The sequence below is a fragment of the Silurus aristotelis genome (genome assembly GCF_946808225.1).
Source record: "Silurus aristotelis genome assembly, chromosome: 7".
In the NCBI taxonomy this organism is placed as follows: Eukaryota; Metazoa; Chordata; class Actinopteri; order Siluriformes; family Siluridae; genus Silurus; species Silurus aristotelis.
In genome coordinates, this window is record NC_139580.1 from 20,465,247 (window position 1) to 20,483,702 (window position 18,456).

General features: G+C 40.7%; 1 protein-coding gene across 4 annotated transcripts in view; it reads right to left on the bottom strand.

Moving 5' to 3' along the window:
- Positions 1–2,044: 2,044 nt before the first annotated feature.
- Positions 2,045–18,456, bottom strand: part of scaper (S-phase cyclin A-associated protein in the ER) — a 92,956-nt gene continuing 76,544 nt past the window's right edge. For all 4 annotated transcript variants that reach the window (XM_083545863.1, XM_083545861.1, XM_083545864.1 and 1 more), the window contains 6 exons: positions 17,761–17,916; positions 14,740–14,986; positions 11,694–11,843; positions 4,482–4,673; positions 3,285–3,333; positions 2,045–3,059 (listed from right to left, as the gene is read on the bottom strand). In XM_083545863.1, coding sequence (XP_083401989.1) covers positions 2,968–3,059; positions 3,285–3,333; positions 4,482–4,673; positions 11,694–11,843; positions 14,740–14,986; positions 17,761–17,916 — 886 coding nt within the window. In that variant the 3' untranslated portion in view covers positions 2,045–2,967. The remainder of the gene's footprint in view (positions 3,060–3,284; positions 3,334–4,481; positions 4,674–11,693; positions 11,844–14,739; positions 14,987–17,760; positions 17,917–18,456) is intronic.

The window sequence follows — 18,456 nt, forward strand, 5'->3', positions numbered from 1 at the left end:
GAGTTGTGCGCAGCTGATTAAATGCGTTTATTAAATAAAAGAACATTTCAACAAATTACCCGCGTTTCAAACACACAAATCACAAATACATCACTATTATTACACTCGGGGTTTGCGCCTAAAATGTTTAGTAAATAAGACTTGGATTTTCCACATTTTGTGAACACTGTGGCGGATCCTCTGCGCCTTGCTCAGGACAGACTTTGGTTTAAAAACACAGATCCCAAATGGAGAAACGCTCTTTAATATGAACAGTCTAAATATACACATTTTAAATTACACAAAGCGTCAACATCTGGATAAGATTCGTCTAGAAAACATTTCTGTTCAGTTTCAATCACCAAACCTCACCTCCTTTTTCTTCTTTTTTTAATTTTTGGATTTAAGAATTTAAATGAACCGGAAATGGTCTCCGTGAATATAAACTCATTATAACACAATTCCTGCTGAAATCATGTGGAGTTTAAATCTTCGGCAAATGATTCACAATTAATTACGTACAAATAAAAAAAATGTAAAAATAAAAAAATAAAAAATTTAACTCAAACGAAAAAAAAAAAGACAGAAAACATGGTATTTTATGGTCATTTGAGAGGTTAGATTTCCATTCCATATACATATAAAGCGATTTATGTATAATGACTTATCCTACATTTATTTATATACAGGACTTATTCTAATAATATGCAAGTATGCAAGTAACAGCATCCCAGTGCAGAAGTATGAGGTCATTTAAAGCGAATCAAGGTGTTTCTACACCTACGTCATGCAAACAAATAAATCCGCATGAAACCGCCGCTATTTCTTCGCCTGTGCTTTTGTGATCATTTTCAATCGAGATTTTTTTTTTCCTTTTCATGAAAAAATGAATGAGGGACAAAAATAAACTAAGCATTTTTTTAAATGAATAAAGCAAATCAACAAAGGTACTGTTTGTAACAAAACATCCAGCAAAGCAGGAGTGTGTTACTGCACACACTGTTTTGAAAGAGGAAATGTCATACTATTATGAGTAAGAGACTGATCTTAGAAAAAGTGTTTTGGATTTATTTTGACCAAAATGTGTTTATTAGGTCTAATGTTTACCTTAATCTCAAAAGTTCTTCAGCAAAGAGGAACTGGTGGAACTTATAGGCATATTTTCTACACACACACAATCTCTCGGTCTCTTCACACACAAACACACTTGACAGAGATTTATTGTTATGGAGACACAGTTCTGAATAGAGAAAAAGGTGTGTGCGCGCGTGAAACACTGAGACTGTGGAGGATCTGACCTGAGAGGCTCCAGCTCATGTTGACACACTAATGTATATAGTGACTCAGAGGCAGCATTGGGTAACTGGTGAAAGCACACAGGTTGTGTGTGTGTGTGTGTGTGTGAGTGTGAAAGAGAGAGAGAAAAAGAGAGAGAGAGAGCGCGAGAGAGACACACCAACACACACACACACACACGCACACACACAGTTTGTGGTGCCCTGAGGCCACACCGAGGACTTGAATCTGGTTGGGAGTCCTTTCACTGTGCCGTTTTGCCCACGTCAAATTTCAGTCTTAATGCAGCTTATCCAGGAGACAGACAACTAAATCTACACTACCAGAACTTTTCAGTTAAAACCTGCAGCTCTACCTAGCAAAAACAAACAAAAAAATAAGACCAGGTTATTTCAAGATTTGCTTTGGCGAGAACTGTTCAAAATCAGACCTGTTTGCCCTGCTCACACAGGTTTCTGCATCATTACATTTTGCAGAGCTGATCTTTTATATCTAATCTGATCACTTCACACCTCCACAATGAAAACACGAGTAGGATAGACTCCGCCTGTGCAATCATGGACTGTCTCCATCACATTACTTTCAAAAATCTGCATGAGATGTGAGAAAAATATCTGTACTAACAACAAATCCAATCTTCAATCATTGTAACTGAAAATGTCCTGAAAGACTCATGTCTGGGAAAGACTCTTCTCATCGTGCCAGTGGCCTTACTAAATGATTTTTTTAATTTCGTAGTCATTACAAGCAAGATCACAAGATACACACGAGCCTTTAAAAGTTTATTAAATAGGGGATTTTTTTTTCTATAAATTATAAGTGCTTCACCTCTCAGAGAGAAATACAACGAAAAGGACATGATTAAAATAAAAAATGCCTTACACAGCATTTGTGACAAATAAATGTAAATATATAATGAGGCTGAATAAATTATAATTATGAAACACAGGAAATAAGTCTGGAATCCAGACTACATACTCTAACAAACAATTTTCAGTTTTGTATTTTATGCATATCAATTTAATATCATAAAATTGTAGTAACTTGGTCTACTCTGAACACAAATAATAATAATCAAAGAAATGACACCTTTTATTTACAAAACAAAATACAAAACCGTACAATTAATAAACCAAAAAGATTGACATCCAACTCGGGAAGAAGAACAGTAAACTATTGTGCACTTCCAAAAAAAACAAAAAAAAAAAAACTTTCAACAGATCCATTCATTCAGAAGATAACTGATTTCACGTGAAACTGACAGCTCCTAATAACAGTATATTTACATAGCAAATATGTTCATACATTCAAGCAAATTTATAAACGTTGCTTGTTATGCCACCCTTAAGTATTTGCATTGAGTACGGTTTATTACAGTGTGCACATCCAAAAAGTTAATCTGAATTTATGATGTGATTATTTGGTTAAATGCACCGTTATTAAGAAGCTCTAAGAAAATCCGGTCGAAAAAATCAGTTGCTACATGCAGGCACATACTTGTCAGACTTGGCCTAAAGCCCACGTACAGTAACTCAAGTGATGTAGTGAAAGTTTTTTAAATTTTTTTTAATTTTGTGCTTAGAGCAAAATGTCCCGGTACAAACAGCCGTGCTATAGTCTACCGTGTACTGCTCTGGAGGAGCATGTACTGAAGGACTCTGTGGGTATTCCAGTGTTGACTCCTTGTCTCGCTTACTCTTCCTGCTTGTTGAGGAAGAACTGAAGCGCTGAGTCCCACTGGTCTCGGGGGAAGCGGTTGGACAGCTCACAGAAAGAGGGAAAATCTGTTTGAATACACACATGAACAAAAATAATTTCTCAATGAGATTACATCATTATTTCATTACCTGCAATTTATACGCAACATGAATATATTGTGATTTTCAGTACAAAAAAGGAATTGGAATGTAATCTATGTGACAAGCGTTTATATATAATTACATTCAGATAAATACATAAACGATACTTGTTAACCCAAAATAAAGCTCATTAAGTGTGAGATGAGTCACCTTGCTGTGAGGGCCTCCTGTTAGTCTGGTTCTCACTGGAGGCACAATCCTACAGGAGAAAAAAAACAAAACAAAATAAAACACCAAGTCTGTAAATGCAACAGCTTGAGTTAAGTCAAAGGAGCCTTGTAGAACTTCTTTGTGGGGTTGTGCCAGTTTAAACCCTTAAAAAAAACAATCAACATTTTTGTTTTCCCTCTGCTCTAAATGTAATGTCCTAGATCTTTGATCCGATAAAAAAAAAAAAAATAAATAAAATAAAAAAAATCACAGAAATAGTGAGACCATCCTATTTTGTACATTTTACATATACATACATATTACATACATATATATAATTTTCCTATATATCAGTTTTTTATTTAGCATCAAATAATGTAGAAATACATTATACTGTATATAATTATTGTGTGACATATAGATTATTGTGCTGCAATATCTGTGTCGTCAGGGGGAAAAAGAAAACCTCATAAGCAATCATGGTTTTACCCAAACTTCGCAAGCTAATACTTTTTTTTTTTAACCATGTGAACAAAAACTATCCAATATTGTGATATGGGTTGTTGTGTATCTTCCCGTTGTTTCTACCGAATGGCGGTCAACTGTCCTTGTCAAAGTGAGCGTTAATCTCCACATAAATAATCTAGGTAGTGGGCCAGTGCAGGGAAGCTTGTCAGGGGGAAGATGAAGGAGTCAGCCTGTTTACAAGAGGCTCAACTGGTGGCAGGTAAATCCACCCAAATCGACAGAGGAAGCCATCCATCTTTGGAGAGGAGGATGCTTCTTTGGAAAATGGAGGGTAATGACAGCAGCACAAAAACAAAAGGGCAGGAACAGAGACAAAGCCAGAGTTTGGGGAGATAAGAGTCAAACGTTGACACTGTGCAGAAACAGTGGAAAGGTGTGTGTGTGTGTGTGTGTGTGTGTGTGTGTGTGTGTGTGTGTGTGTGCACGCATGGGAGGAGAGGGGACTTTACAGGTCAGAGGACATGCTGCAGGTGAGATGGGAAGACAAACTTTAGCAATTAGAAACATGATCATTTTAAGTGCTTGAATAAGGAATGATTTATAAATAAAACTAGTTAAAAAAAAGTAGTAAACTTGATGTATATGAGAAAATGTGAATAAGTGTAATATAGTGTAATGTATCTAGATCTACAGATTCAGGAATGTTTAGTAAGAACACCCATAACATACCTGTATAAATGTGACCAGTAGTACACAGTTCATCTCCTGTTCCAGGATGACTTTGTTCTGCTGGTTGTTGTAGCAGGCGCTGATGAGTGAGGGGAAGAGGATTTTGATAAGGTGCGAGTGGCTGAAGTACTGGAACGGCAGCTGACACAGTTTCTGCAGCACGCTGGGCTGCCGGCCAGACTGCACAATCACCTGGAACACACAGGCAGAAAGTGTGCACACTTACACATAGCAAGCAAATGCAACCTCCAGCTGTAAATCAGAGCCTCGCCTTGTGCCCCTCCCACACATAAATCTGCCACTAAAAACAACACACAAACAGTCATTAAGAGGAGAAACAGAGGGCACAGCCTACCCAGTACACAATTACACACCATAAAGCCAGCTAGGGATGCCTCAGCACCTCCCCTCTGTGGCACGAGTATACACACTTTCCGGCTCCTATCAGTCGCTCGAGAGCAGACGTTCAGCCTTCTGAGTCACACCGCTTCACTTCACTTGCAGGCAAAGAGGAAACTGACACACAGTGATTACCACGATGATAGAGTTATGGAAAAAATGCCCCAAGCTATCAATGTGCCACTGAAGTTCATACAGAGGTAATATCATAGGGTGTGGGCGAATATGTAGCTGGAAATCAGAGGGCGAGAGAAAAAAAAAAGAAAAAAGGGGTGGATGACTAGGGCAAAGGTGGGAGGTTGGGAGTGCAGACCCCCCGTATGGTCACACACACGCGTCTGCCACTTTAAGAAATGAAGCAATACCATTAATGGAGTTTCTCACCACCAACACCCCCCCCCCCCTCCAAGTATGGCAGTCAATCACACCATCACATCCGGCTCCCCCCGTCCACCCCCCGGCATTAAAATCAAATCGCTCCCAGCCCCGACCTGATTAAAGCACAGGCTCAGCTTCTGAAGCCGAAGGTTTTCAGCTGAAGTCTGAGAACCAGGCAAGGCCGGGGAGCTGGGAGGTCATTGCAGTAAATCCCCACAGGTGAGACAGAGCGAGTGGAAGACAGAGAGGGCGAACAAGAACGAACCAATTACCCCCCCCCCCCCCCTCCCCAACCACCTACATCCCAATACAAGCTAGCCTCCAGTGCAGCTCAAACCTAAATACAAACCAGAAGGTTGAGGTGAAATTCCCGGAGCACTGTGCGACATAAATTACCAAGATTTACAAGATTTGTAAAAATAGTCTTAACAATACTCTTTCCAATGCATTCTGTCCTTTAATAATGCACTTCAAGGGGTTTAAGAGCATGATAAACAAAGTGATAACTCACCCCTTTTATCATTTCAAGGTGAAAGCCCTACACAGTGTAGTCCTACAGCAGTGTTCAAAGGTTCTCAGGCAATGTCATCCTGCATGAGGGACTGTTTAAAGATGCTTTACTGAGTGCCTAAAACAAACCACCGCAGAGTCCCTTTAATGGTACTAAAAGCTCAAAACAGCTGAGCGCCGGCTCATTTCTGATGGGTGAGCCCACCGTCGCGTGCTGAACAAACACCATGATACAGTGACGTCTCTTGGACGTGCAAGTAATTAATGTTTTCCGAAAGAATGTAGAAAAAAAAGCAGAAAAAATGGGAATTTCCTGCACCACCATAGCAGTGAGAAAAGACCTGCTTGTTCTCAGAGGTAGAGCTGTGCAATGTCAAAATTGAGTAGAAAGGTTGAGAAGGATTTATTTTTTTTTTTTTTTTATAAACCCGGGAAGGACTGAACTAATCTCTACTGTCACTCCCGTACTATATTCAGGACGCATACAGACATATGATCTTGTCCTTTTCTGTTAGTTGAATGCTACATAGTATAATGCTTCATAGCACTGACATTACCTCAGCTGACAGTAACTTTACTAGAACTTGGCACTTGGTGTTTATAAACCAAGGAGTTCTGAACTTCAGAAAGGATGTTGTGTAAGTGTGTGGGAGTGTGTGTGAGAGAGAGAGAGAGAGAGAGTGTGTGTGTGTGTGCACATGTGTGTCTGCGTGCGCACTGGGTAGCAGGGCCTGGATCTGTGCGGACATTCCGTCCACAAATCAAGCAGCCGTCTCATAATCCCCTAGCATACGATACTCCATCTTCACACACCTAAACAAATTGTCCCCCCTTAAGTGTCCATAGCAGGGAGACGTACAGCATGGAGAGAGCAGAGGTTAGCTCCAGCCATCCTGTAAGCGCTCTAGATTCTAGCATGAGCTGGATAAAAATGGCTCCCGAGCAGTCGTCCTAGAGCAAGGATTCAGCCTCTGACATCATGAAAGCATTGGTGGGCTTTAGAACCCCTTTATCCCCCGTGCTTAAGCACAGATGGTCATAAAGAAGCAGAGAGGCCAGGCCTGGACTGTGTTTTCTTAAATACAGAGCGTTTGGGATTCTCAAACAGAGCCACGCTTTTACGGCAAGTCTATTACATAATTCCCGGCCTGTCCACTGAAAACAAAGGGAGTGTAAAGTTAATGCGCCGAAACGCAAACACAGGCTCCGAATAGCCCAAGGTAAAGAGGAAGGATACCCGAGCGGGTCGGGTTTGTTCTTTGATGGAGGTGTTGATAAGAGTGTAGAAGAAAGTCAGGCTCCAAGACTTAAATGTACAAATTAAATGTGACTTCTTGTGATCAGGTTTCTCAGAGGAAACAATAGAAACAAAATGTCTTATTTTAAATGTAGTTATTGAATAGAAAAATTGTAATGTTGAGATAGAAGATATAAATTGTATTACTGGGTGTGTGGGGCTCAGTGTGTGTGTGTGTGTGTGTGTGTGTGTGTGTGTGTGTGTGTGTGTGTAGACAGTCTAATGTTAAAGAAGGAGGGGCTACAGGCCTCTCACAGATAAGAGTAAAGGGTAAACGGCTCATGAAGATGCTGAAGAGGCACTCAAGACAGGACGTTACGACTAGTGAGAACGATGTGAACAAAGACTACCACCCACGGACAAAATGCACACAGAACATAACTAAACCTCTGTCTGTCCAGACTCTTTGACGGCACCTAGAGCAGGAGCATAATAATTATGAAAAAATAAAAATAGCGCAATAACCAAAGACTGGTTTGTGAACATTTCTCAAAATGACGAAAAGGTTCCTCTTACCGAAACAGCATTAGAGCTCTGTTTGTTTGAGAAAAAAAAAGGGGGGCAAATGATCAGTGATTTATTACAGCTGCCTGACACAATCAAGCGTCAACTTCGATTCTTTAAAAGATAATCTCTCTGGGAGATCTTCACCAGGAGCCCATCTGACCTGGACAGCACTCAAACCCAGCATTAGACCTAAATGGGCCCTAAATTTTGAACGATTTATGGGCAGGCATACAAAAAATAAAATAAAAGTCCTGAAAAAAGAAAGCCCGATGCATAATACTCGAGTGTGTTAAACCGCAGATTTCTGATGACGGTGTGTGTAAATCATGCATGGTGCTTGGCAGAGGTTTAATCCTCTCTACTGCCACTCGGAGGCTGAGCGCTGCAGCCACCCCATGCCTGTGTTTACTACAGCGCTTTCGCCAGCAACAAGGCCCAAAGGGTCAGGTTATCTCAGCAATAATAAACTGTTGAAGCCGGCGTTTCAACATCAGTTTAGCTATGGATTAAAGGACCAGTGCCGAGGCTGAAGTTATGGCTGTGTTAGTATATGATGAGAGCATGAGTGGAGTGCAGATAGCACTGGATGTGGCAAAGAGAGGGAGAGAGTGGGAGATAAGTGGAGATGAGTGTAGTGGACTGTTTCCGCCTGGCTCTTTGATAGAAGTGCCATGTTGAAAAGTGGCTGTGAACATTAAACAGCTTGTTCAACGTTGCCTTGTATCTGTTCAGCAGTGGGTGAAACACTAGGACCACTGTACACAGATAGTGAAGATGCAAACAATGAAAGATCAAAAAGGATCTTGGTAACAGAGCGACTCAGAGCAATCATGTCTCAACACAAATATTACACCATTTTATCTAATCTAATAAAATCTAATCTTATAGCTGAACTGAGCCTCCAATTAAAACCTGAGAAGTATGTACCATAGCCTAGACACTATTATGGCCCCTGAATACAAGCACTTCAGAGACACCACCACTGTATATATACTTCACTCTAGCAAAGGCTGCGAGTGAAAAAGCTGCAGAGTAACACATATGCTTTGAGATGACCGGGTATACAGTACACACAAGTCCTCAAAGCCTGTGCTGCTGATATGCGCTGTATTATTTCTCAGACGTCACATATAAACACAGGCGGCTGTGCTGGCACTGAACCAGAGGTCTTAGTCAGGAGTCTGGGGTCAGTGCCGCCTTTGCGTCCTGCCTGTGCTTACGCTAGCCTGAGAAAGGCCACAGCCCAGGCAAACCCATCATTTATATCGCAAAAGAAGTCCCACGGTCACACAGCTCATATCTGAGTCACTGCCAAGCAGCTCAGCTGTCAGATTTCTAAAGAGTAATACAAGAGTAACATACATTTTACACGGCAATAAATAAATAAATAAATAAATAAATAGAATTAATTAAAATAAAACTAATTTATCTACTAATACTAGCATTTTTATACATAAATAAAAGATCAAGCTCGGCCAAACTACAATATAAAATAAAATATACGCGGGTCTCCTGGAACATTTTTAAAGACTTTCCCTTGGAGCATTTTTCAAATTAGCAAAGTGAACTGGGGGATAAATGAATATGCAAAAGGTGTATTTCCCAGTCTGGTCGTTGTGTTAACTTTCCCCTATCTGACCACAAAGCCTAATCATATGTCACTCCTCCCCCTAATTTAATCCTCAGCCCCTCATTCAATTATCCAATATAATATGCAAATCAGCCCAACAAATGCTAATTGTGTACATCAAAATAATTAAATTGGATTAAAGTGGCAGAGGAGAACTGAACTGCAATAAAAAAATAAAAAAAGAGAGGCCTTTTTTAATTAATAGCAAAAATGGTTTAAATTAGAATCTGTAATAAGCCCATAAATTGCTGGGACTCTGAACCTCCCGTGAGGACGGTCAGGCCTCGGGAGACTCACATAACTAAAGCCTGGAGGACTGAGTGAAGTGCTGTCACAGACCATGTAGCTGGCAGCAAGCTCCATGCCTCACTGATCCATGATCTACACCTGCATGTTCCGCTTCCTGCTTAAGCTCCAACAATGAGCAGATCGAATGCCAAAAATAAAACCACAAAGCCGGGCCATGTGGTAAGGCAAAACATGGCACAGAGGTGTCATAGCCGCTGCATTATTTAGCATTTGTATCGGTTATTTCGTGTTTGTAGAATAGCACATCTGGCTCATGATCTAATGAATAGCTTACAGAAGCTTAACTGCATCTCCAAAACAGCACTACAAATGCTTTGAAAATATTATTAAAACTAGCAAACCAGTGTACAGACATAAGGGTTTTTACTTCTTTTTAAGATCTTTTCTTTTTCCGCTCTTTCTGCTGTCACAGAAAGGTTATTTAAAATGACTCACATTTGCAGACTTCCTTAAAATCAAAGTCAATAATAAAGTGCCGGACTGGTTGAAACATGCGCTCACATCATTTTTACCCACTTTTTACTTGATTTCTTAAATATAAGAAATATTGCCCAAAGTACTCCAAAAAGCCGGTAACTGCTTAGGGTGTAACAGTAGATAGATACTGTTCCCAAACTGGCTGCTGGTGCAAGACGAGTTGTTTTAAGTATTTCTTAAGCTGCTGATCTCACTGGAATTTCTCACACACACACACGCACGCACGCACGCACGCGAAAAACATGGTTCTGCTTTGGGAACCCAAACTGGACAGAAAATAAATTATCTTGTCTTTTTTTTTTTGTTGTCTTTTGCTGTTGTAACTCATCCACCACAAGGACTAATGTTTTGTGCAGGCTGTGGTGCTTTTCTGCTTTGACTCACTTAATCCTTCATGGTTGCTTGTACCAATCTGCCCGTTTCCTTTAACCTATTTTCATCAAGGCAGTTTCACCCACAGAACTGTCTCACCTACTCAATGTTTTTTGGTTTTCACGCAAGTCTGTGTAATATATATTACATAGACTGATATTCCAGGATATCAGTAGTTTCTGAAATAATAAAACCAGCTCATCTGGTACCAACCACCACACCATGGATAAAATCACACTTTTTATTCATTCGAATGATCAGTGTGAACAGATGCTGGATGTGACCGATCTAGACCCGTATCTGCATGTTATTCATTTATTTTTCTGCCATGTGATTGGTTGATTAGTTAAAATGCCAGAAGGCCTTTTGGGTTTAAAACAGGTTAGTGACGTGTTATGGATTCTTTTTGAATAGCGAGCCACCCTAATTGCCTTGGGATCTTTATACCACCGCATTGAATTCTCAAATCTGGAAGTGTTCATTTCCTACAACAGTAGCTCTGGCAACATTTCTGCCATTTTTATATTAATGAACTCATTCTAATATGTTCTTCATTTTTATAGAAACAGCTCATTCACAAGGGGGTTCAGGGCTCTACAACAGCTAAGCCTAATAATAAATTAAATAGAAATTGTACATTATATTCAATTATGTAATTGAAAGTTTTAAAGACAGATGATCTCCCATGTGGTTTCTCAGTAAAATATCAAGCCGAGTTTGTTGATTAATTAACACTGTAGGGCTGGTGAAGGGTTTAATAGAGTTTCACAACATTAAATGTGAAATGATTAAAAAGCACAACTTTTTCATTTTTAAATTATTAAGTGCAATTGCTTTCAAATCTCTGTACAAAAGAAATAAAATACGACATGCTGTGCTGTTATACGAAACAATAATTCACTTTGGGGTGGTAACTCTGCCACACAATCTGTCACATCTCACCATCCCTGGTGCTGATTATTTTCCTATAAGCTTGTCATTTTATTTTTATTGTTTATTTTCATTATTATTTTCATTATTATTATTATTATTATTATTATTATTATTATTATTATTATTATAACAACACATTTTCTAAAAATACATAAAATAAATTTTTCCAATTTGAGCATCCCATTTGTGTTTTTTAAATGATTCATTATTATAATTTTTATTTTTTTTTACATTTTCAGGTTTATCCGGAAGCAGAGGCAGCTGGCATATCAACAATAACAAGGTGGCAGCTTCTAGAAATAATAGCTCGATAAAAGACCTTCACAGGGAACTGTAATATTTGTAAGTTTGTTCTTTAAACCACTTCATTATGCTGTTTATGTGCCCACATCATGCTCACCTGGTTGTCCGGGTGGTTGACAGTGAAGTAGCCTATGCAGATGATGACCTCGTGCAACACATCCTCTGAGGTGTTCTGTGAGCAGTACCACAGCAGAGAGCTCACGATGTGTCTGAAGGCTAAAGACAAGCCCTCCGCTTCCAAAACAGACTGAAAAACAGCAACGGTAATAAGAATACGAAAGCACGTCGGGCAGCGATCACATTGCATCTCACATTTAATAAGATCCAAACCTGGCAAATCAAATTAGGAAGCAGATAAAGTTCAATGCTTACCTGACCATCAGTTTAAAAGGACTACTCATACTCAAACCTAACCGGACTTCTCTAAACTGTTTATGTATAAGACACATGGTACATTTTAGAGCATAAGAAGATAACTAGTGTTTTAAAGTGGATGAAAAACAAGTTTGGGTTGTTGAGGAGGACTTGTGAGACTCTTTCCACAGCTCTGGAGACAGAGAGGTCCCACTCCAGACCCCCCAGTCTCCCTATGGAGGAGATGCTATCAGCCGAGCCACAGACAGTATTTATTAAACATGTCAGTATGACAAAGCGCCTCAGGGTCAGAACTGAGACTACTGACATTAGCTGTGGGGTGTGAGAGTTGAGGATGGAAGATCTGAGTAAGCAGGCACAAACAACAATACCTAAATAATGCCAGTGACACAGGGTTCATGTAGGTTTAACTACACGTTTCATACTAATGCAGCTTTCGATGCTGAAACTGACAAACATATAATCCCAGGTGCTGTTGGTTAACTAATGCAAACACAGGTAAGCTTTATTTCTTGACATTATTAATGCGGTGGGCAGCACTGCCACCTCACGGCACCAGGCTCACCAGGTCAACAGTACTAATGAGCTCACATTACTCTCTATTTGAAGTTTGGCTTGTCTGTATGAATTTCCTTTAGGTTCTCAATTTTCCAATGTGTTCTCAATGTGCCTAGCACTCAGTGTTCCCGTGACATTTTCTGGATTCACCAGAACCCTTTAAAATCGAAAAATTAATAAAGCACACAACAATGTTATCTTCTCTAGGACACGTTGCAATTATGTCCAAATCATTTGAATAATACCTGAGCCAGATCTCCCCTGAGCCTTTTCTCTTAATTGTACTACTGTTGTATGTAGTTGACACTCTGGCCTTACAAGTTTCTCTTACAGTGGCTGAAGATCATTTCGAAGTTGTTGTAGTGCTATGGGATGTAAATGAGCAGAAGAGCGAGGAGGAGGAGGAGCTGAGCACTTCAGATACTCTGTTTGCTAATGTGAACCACAAAGTGATTACAACTACTGGCCCAAAACAGCGTTATTTAAAATATCCATAAAACTATGGCGGTGTTGCTTTGACTGCCAGCTGTTTTAAATATAGAAGGAACGAGCACAGGGAGGAGAAACCCCAACAAACGTGCACTCGCACAAAGTGTGAGTAATTACTGAAACCCATTAAAATAATTCATACACTTCCCGCATTTCCTCCCTCACGCCTCAGTGTTTACATGGTGATTTACCACCATGAATCCGTCCTTTTCTCTTCATCAGGCCGGCTAACGTACGACCGGACAGGCTTCATTTAATGCCACTTTCCATCCGCATAGCTGACCCGAAGCCTTCAACGTGACTGGTCTGGGGTCAAGGATCAAGCGTGTTTATGTCCATTGGGCTCACTTTGTTCTAGGAATAAATAATGAGCGCCTGCCAGCGGTGCTTGGATCTGAACAGCGGTCAGATCATTAGCACTACTGGTCTGATCATCTACTGCTTGAATTCCTGAGCACAGGTATACTCACTAGTCCATTCATGAGCCCCGGAGAATTTTGGCAACATTTTTTATTCTCTCCACTGTTTGGAATGTCTGTTTGAGGGATGGGCTCAACATGGCATGTTGTCAGCTAGCTTAAGGCAATTCTATGCGCTTGCCCTGTGCGTAAGAAAAACAAGCCATGCAACACAATTTTGGCCAGACAGCGTGGCTACGCTGAGCCCAGCCTCATAGCAGAGATGGACAGCAGGGTGAACACACCCTCTCATGTCATAAAGCTGCATTTTACAGCACTGCACAACGTTCCCCAGGCCGTGCACAGAGACCGAACATTATACACGGCACCTGGGATGAACACCGTACGAACAACTCGAAACAGGATTGAATAGAAACTGGCCAATAATCGACACGAGTAGTCTAAAAAAAAAAATCATTTAGACCCAGCAAATGGTTGGTTCTCAATGTTACATGTCAATCAAAAAGGGAAAAAAAAAGAGGTTACCCCTTATAGGCTGTATATATAGTAAACATTAAATCAGGATAAATTTTCGCTACACAGCTTTTAGATTGAAAACAGGTGCTTTCTCTTCTAGACACTGTAACTGAGAACAGGGACTCTGATTTAATGGGAAAGAATGTGAAGCGGATTATATATTTTTTTTGCTCAGTAAAAACTGAGAAGCGGTATTCCCAATGTAAATGAATATACAGAATGTTAGGCTGACGATTCTCATTTGTATGAATTGTTTTTCTGTAATCCAAGAGTTATTTTTGTTATTTGCCTGTCGGATAAAAAGTAACCGCACTTTTAGTTGGAGCAAGGCAAATGAAATTAACAAATAAAACAAGAATAACTGTTTAACTTAGGAAGTGTGCTGTAATTTTATGTCAGTGCAGCCAAAAATATGAAAGCAGAACCACAGCCATATACATTGGCTATCACACATATGCATATGTACATATGTAATGTTGCACGTCAATAAAATGAACAAAATGTGCACAATGACAGTTCTGCTCTCTCTCATCTGGAACAGAAACTAGAAAATGTGTCGAGATGTCAGCACCGGGTGAATGCTCACATTGATCCCATAATTCTATGATGATTTGTTCTGTATATTGTTTAAACTGCTTTAATCTTATACGACACTTTGTGAAGTTAAAATAAAGTGTCGCAATACCCGTTTTGCCACCCGACCTTGCGTGCATTGTAACGCATGGCATTTGAAGGTCTGGCACTCAGCCTAAAGCACTATCATGTAGTGCACTACTGAAAGAGTACCTGGAATGCAGTAATATCAAGCAGGGCAAAGCTGTTGAGGAAGCGTAGGGCCTGAAGTGCCACCTGGACCACAGCAGAGCTGTATGGCTCCTGGAAAAACGCCATGCTGCCAGACTGGGGCTCAGGGACGGTGCTGTGCAACAGAATACAGTAGAGCATGTGCAGCACACCAACAAGGTCAGTGTTCTTTAGCAGCGCTGTCAGTCCTGTAGGGTCTTGCCGCTTATTGTCAAAGATACTGGAGGAGCTGGAAGAAAGATGAGAGGAGGGGAAAAGGGTTTTTTTGAGAGATGCAGTGAAAAGAAAGTATGTGGCTGACACATGTTCCCATACACATATACAGGTCCAAGACAAACAAACAGGGACATTCATTTACTGAAATATGCACCGATATAGGCACGTAAACGCACAAACTTTGGTTGAAGAATAAATATCATTTTTTCAAGAATAAAAATGATATTTCTAAACATTTGGCTGACATATGGGGGCAAGAAATAACAAGATATATTGCCATTCCCTCAGCTAAGGTGTTCCCTCATTGTATCAAAACTTCAAGGAAAGCAGAACCAACTCCCCCTTGTTTATGCACCATCCATCTGACGCAGAGCCCTTTCAAACAAAGCCAAACATGTGAGACAGCTCTTCACCAAGTCTGGAGTGGTGAGAGGCAGCTGGAGAGGGAGACTCTGACAAGCGGCTCAATGTCTCACAACCCAAGGAGGTGCCGGCTGCTTTCTTAACCGCAGAGAGTCAAAGACCTAGGTTGCAGGGAGTGAGGGAAGTCTGGTCCCTGCGGCTTCTAGATTTACTCGCTAGACCAGGTCCTGTCCAGTTGGATATAAATAATGGGGCAAAGCTTGTCTGTACAGCATGCCTACAGGGCAGAGAAGCTTAACTGGTCATGTTCAGCCTCATGGGAATAGGCAGTGGAATAGCTGAACTATAGATTTGTCTAGTTACAAGAAGAGAAAGTGCAAACATTTTACACGTCTGCCACCAGAATCCGTAACAGGCGGGTTTAAGGCAGGAAAAGGATTTTAATGACAAAGCAATGACAACTAGCACTCAAAGACGTGAAGCCTGTAAGCAATGACGCTGACATTTCAAAATCACCTCAATATAAACACATCACATCTCAGTAACCCAACAAACTCCAAACCCACCCCCCCCCCCAAAAAAAAAAAAGGAAAAAAAAAAAAAAGATGAAGCGATAAAACCTACAAAGCATTTTGACAGCCAATGCATCGCTTTGACAATACAAACTACTGTCTCAAGCCCTTTTGCGCTCCAGCACATTTAATTACAGCCCATTTTACAGGATTTAAGACAGCATGTTTGTGTATTAGCCTGGACAACGCTGGGCAGATTAACAGGTAGGTAACTCCACACCCCAGTCACAAATTATACAGGCAGGAATGAAGCTGCCTTATCAGTCTGATCTGAGATCTGCTTTGCCATTTCTCTAATGACAGAGGTTGGTATTTGGATAAGAGCATTTCCAAGATCAGCACACTGGGATAATGTGAACCTGGAATGAGACTAAAGATAACGCCAAAATCTTGATGTTGAGAACCCGGTGGCCCATCATACACCTTAATGAGAGGAAAGGTTCTGAGCTTCCAAAACTGTTTTAAGATCAGTTCAGCCAAATCCAATTCCTAGGCATACATATAGAAGTCGAAATCCTAAAGCTGTTCTCAGGGTATGCCCTACTTGCGCAGACACTCAGGATTAGCGTCTGTGTAAGGGAACAAAGGCTTGGTTCTCTCACTGTGACTCTGCATGACAGGTTCCACATCCCCTGATTGGGAAAAAGCCAGCGCGTGGGATGAAAGTGAAGGTCTGACAGTGGCAACCTGAGCCCGTTCACAAACACTGAATCAGCCTGCCTGGTTCAACCATGCTTACAGCAAAACCTTTGCTAATGCAGCTATTGTCTGCTTGATTTACAGTTAACCAGGGAGAAGAACGTGGCAGTTTAAATTTAGAATAAATCACCGTGGACAGGGAAGTATTAAGCACTCAAAAATATGGAAGCTATGATTCTGCAAAATCTTATCACACGGGAAGCTTTCAACAGCCATCACTGAGTACAGTTCAGCTCATGACAAGTAATTATTAGTATAGCACATTAACAAGCTGTGGTTTAAAGTTAAAGAACAGGGACTTGCCTGCCCTCTGGATGTTACCCCACTGTGCATGCTGGCGCTTGAAGACAACCAAGCGCAGAGTGTGGCAATTAGCAACTGTGTAGCTACATGACCCCTTCTGTCAAGTAAATCCCACGACACAGCAAGCAGCAGAGAGCAAAAACACTTCAAAACATCCACACCACATTCGACCTGAAATGACTTTTCAGGCTCTACACACCTAGTGAATAATGGCTGCATAGAGATATAGATGGCTGGATTAGAAGGATGTTGATTATAATATGGCACTGTGGAGTGGAGCTATTAAAAGTGGAGAGCTGTTGCTGCTGGGGTTTCTCACAGATATTTAGTGACACAGAGGTGGGAAGAGGGAGAGAATGGTGTTAAACAGCTGGACAGTGTTACAGCACACAGCAGCTGGACATATACAGGGCTGGGGCAGAGCAGAATGCGCAGGACTGGTCAACATGACCAAGAAGGGCCGAACAATATCAATAAACACACACAGACGCAAAGACACTAGACATTTCAGAAGATGGACTTTACAAGTGTACTAGACTTCAAAGGTTTTATGAGGGGTAAAAGAAAGACAGAGCTGAGTCACTGCCAGTCTTTCCTCACAGTTTGGGCTCATGGAGCTCGCCTCTGTCAGAGAACACACACTCACGTAAATAAGAACATACGTACATACACACACAGAGAGAGACAGACACGTGTGTGTGGGTGGGCTGAAAGCAGGAGTTTACAATGAGTGAGATGGAACTTGATGAACAACTAGTGATTTATGACATTCTGGTATCTGTGTTATAGCACATCAGGAAACGGAAGAGAGAAAGAGAGAGAGAGAAAAAGAGTTAGATATGCCACTCACCGGACGTTCACAGCAAAACACAACTTGCACATGGCATAAAGGAAAGCTGCAGCCTGCTCCAGAAAGGCAGACATTTTAGGACTCTCATCGATCGGGCCTTGCACAGACAGGAAGCAGCCGTACAGCTTGTCAATCACACCCATATTCACCACGTAGCTGAGGAAAACCAAGATGCAACATTAGTCAGTTCATGGAAATATATAAATTGTACCCTTTTTTTTTTTAAAGCAAATTTAACATGTATATTGCATTGCAGAGAAATTTAAAATTCACACTAGATGTGACACATAAGCAACATGACTGGTAGCATACATTTTTTTTAAATCAAGAAAAGTATTGCCCCTCTGTAGAGCACTGCCAACAGAATATGTGGGGATTGGGGCTGTCATACTTGGGCTAGCGATAATTACAACACAGTTCACTTAAAAATGTGGCATGAGACAGCGGGACAGTGAACAAACAGCATATTTATGTTGATTCTAGTTCCCAGTGTTGGTGTAATGAATATCCTATCATTTTACACCTAGAGGCCAGACAATTGTTGTAGATTATACTTTAAACAAAACAACGTTCCGGCTGAATAGAAAGTCTAAGGGTGTAATTTGAATGGATTTTGTATGGAGTTTACACTTCACAAGTGGCAACCTGTGAAACACAGCAGGCAGGAGGGGCTCAGATCATGCAGCTGATGTGGAC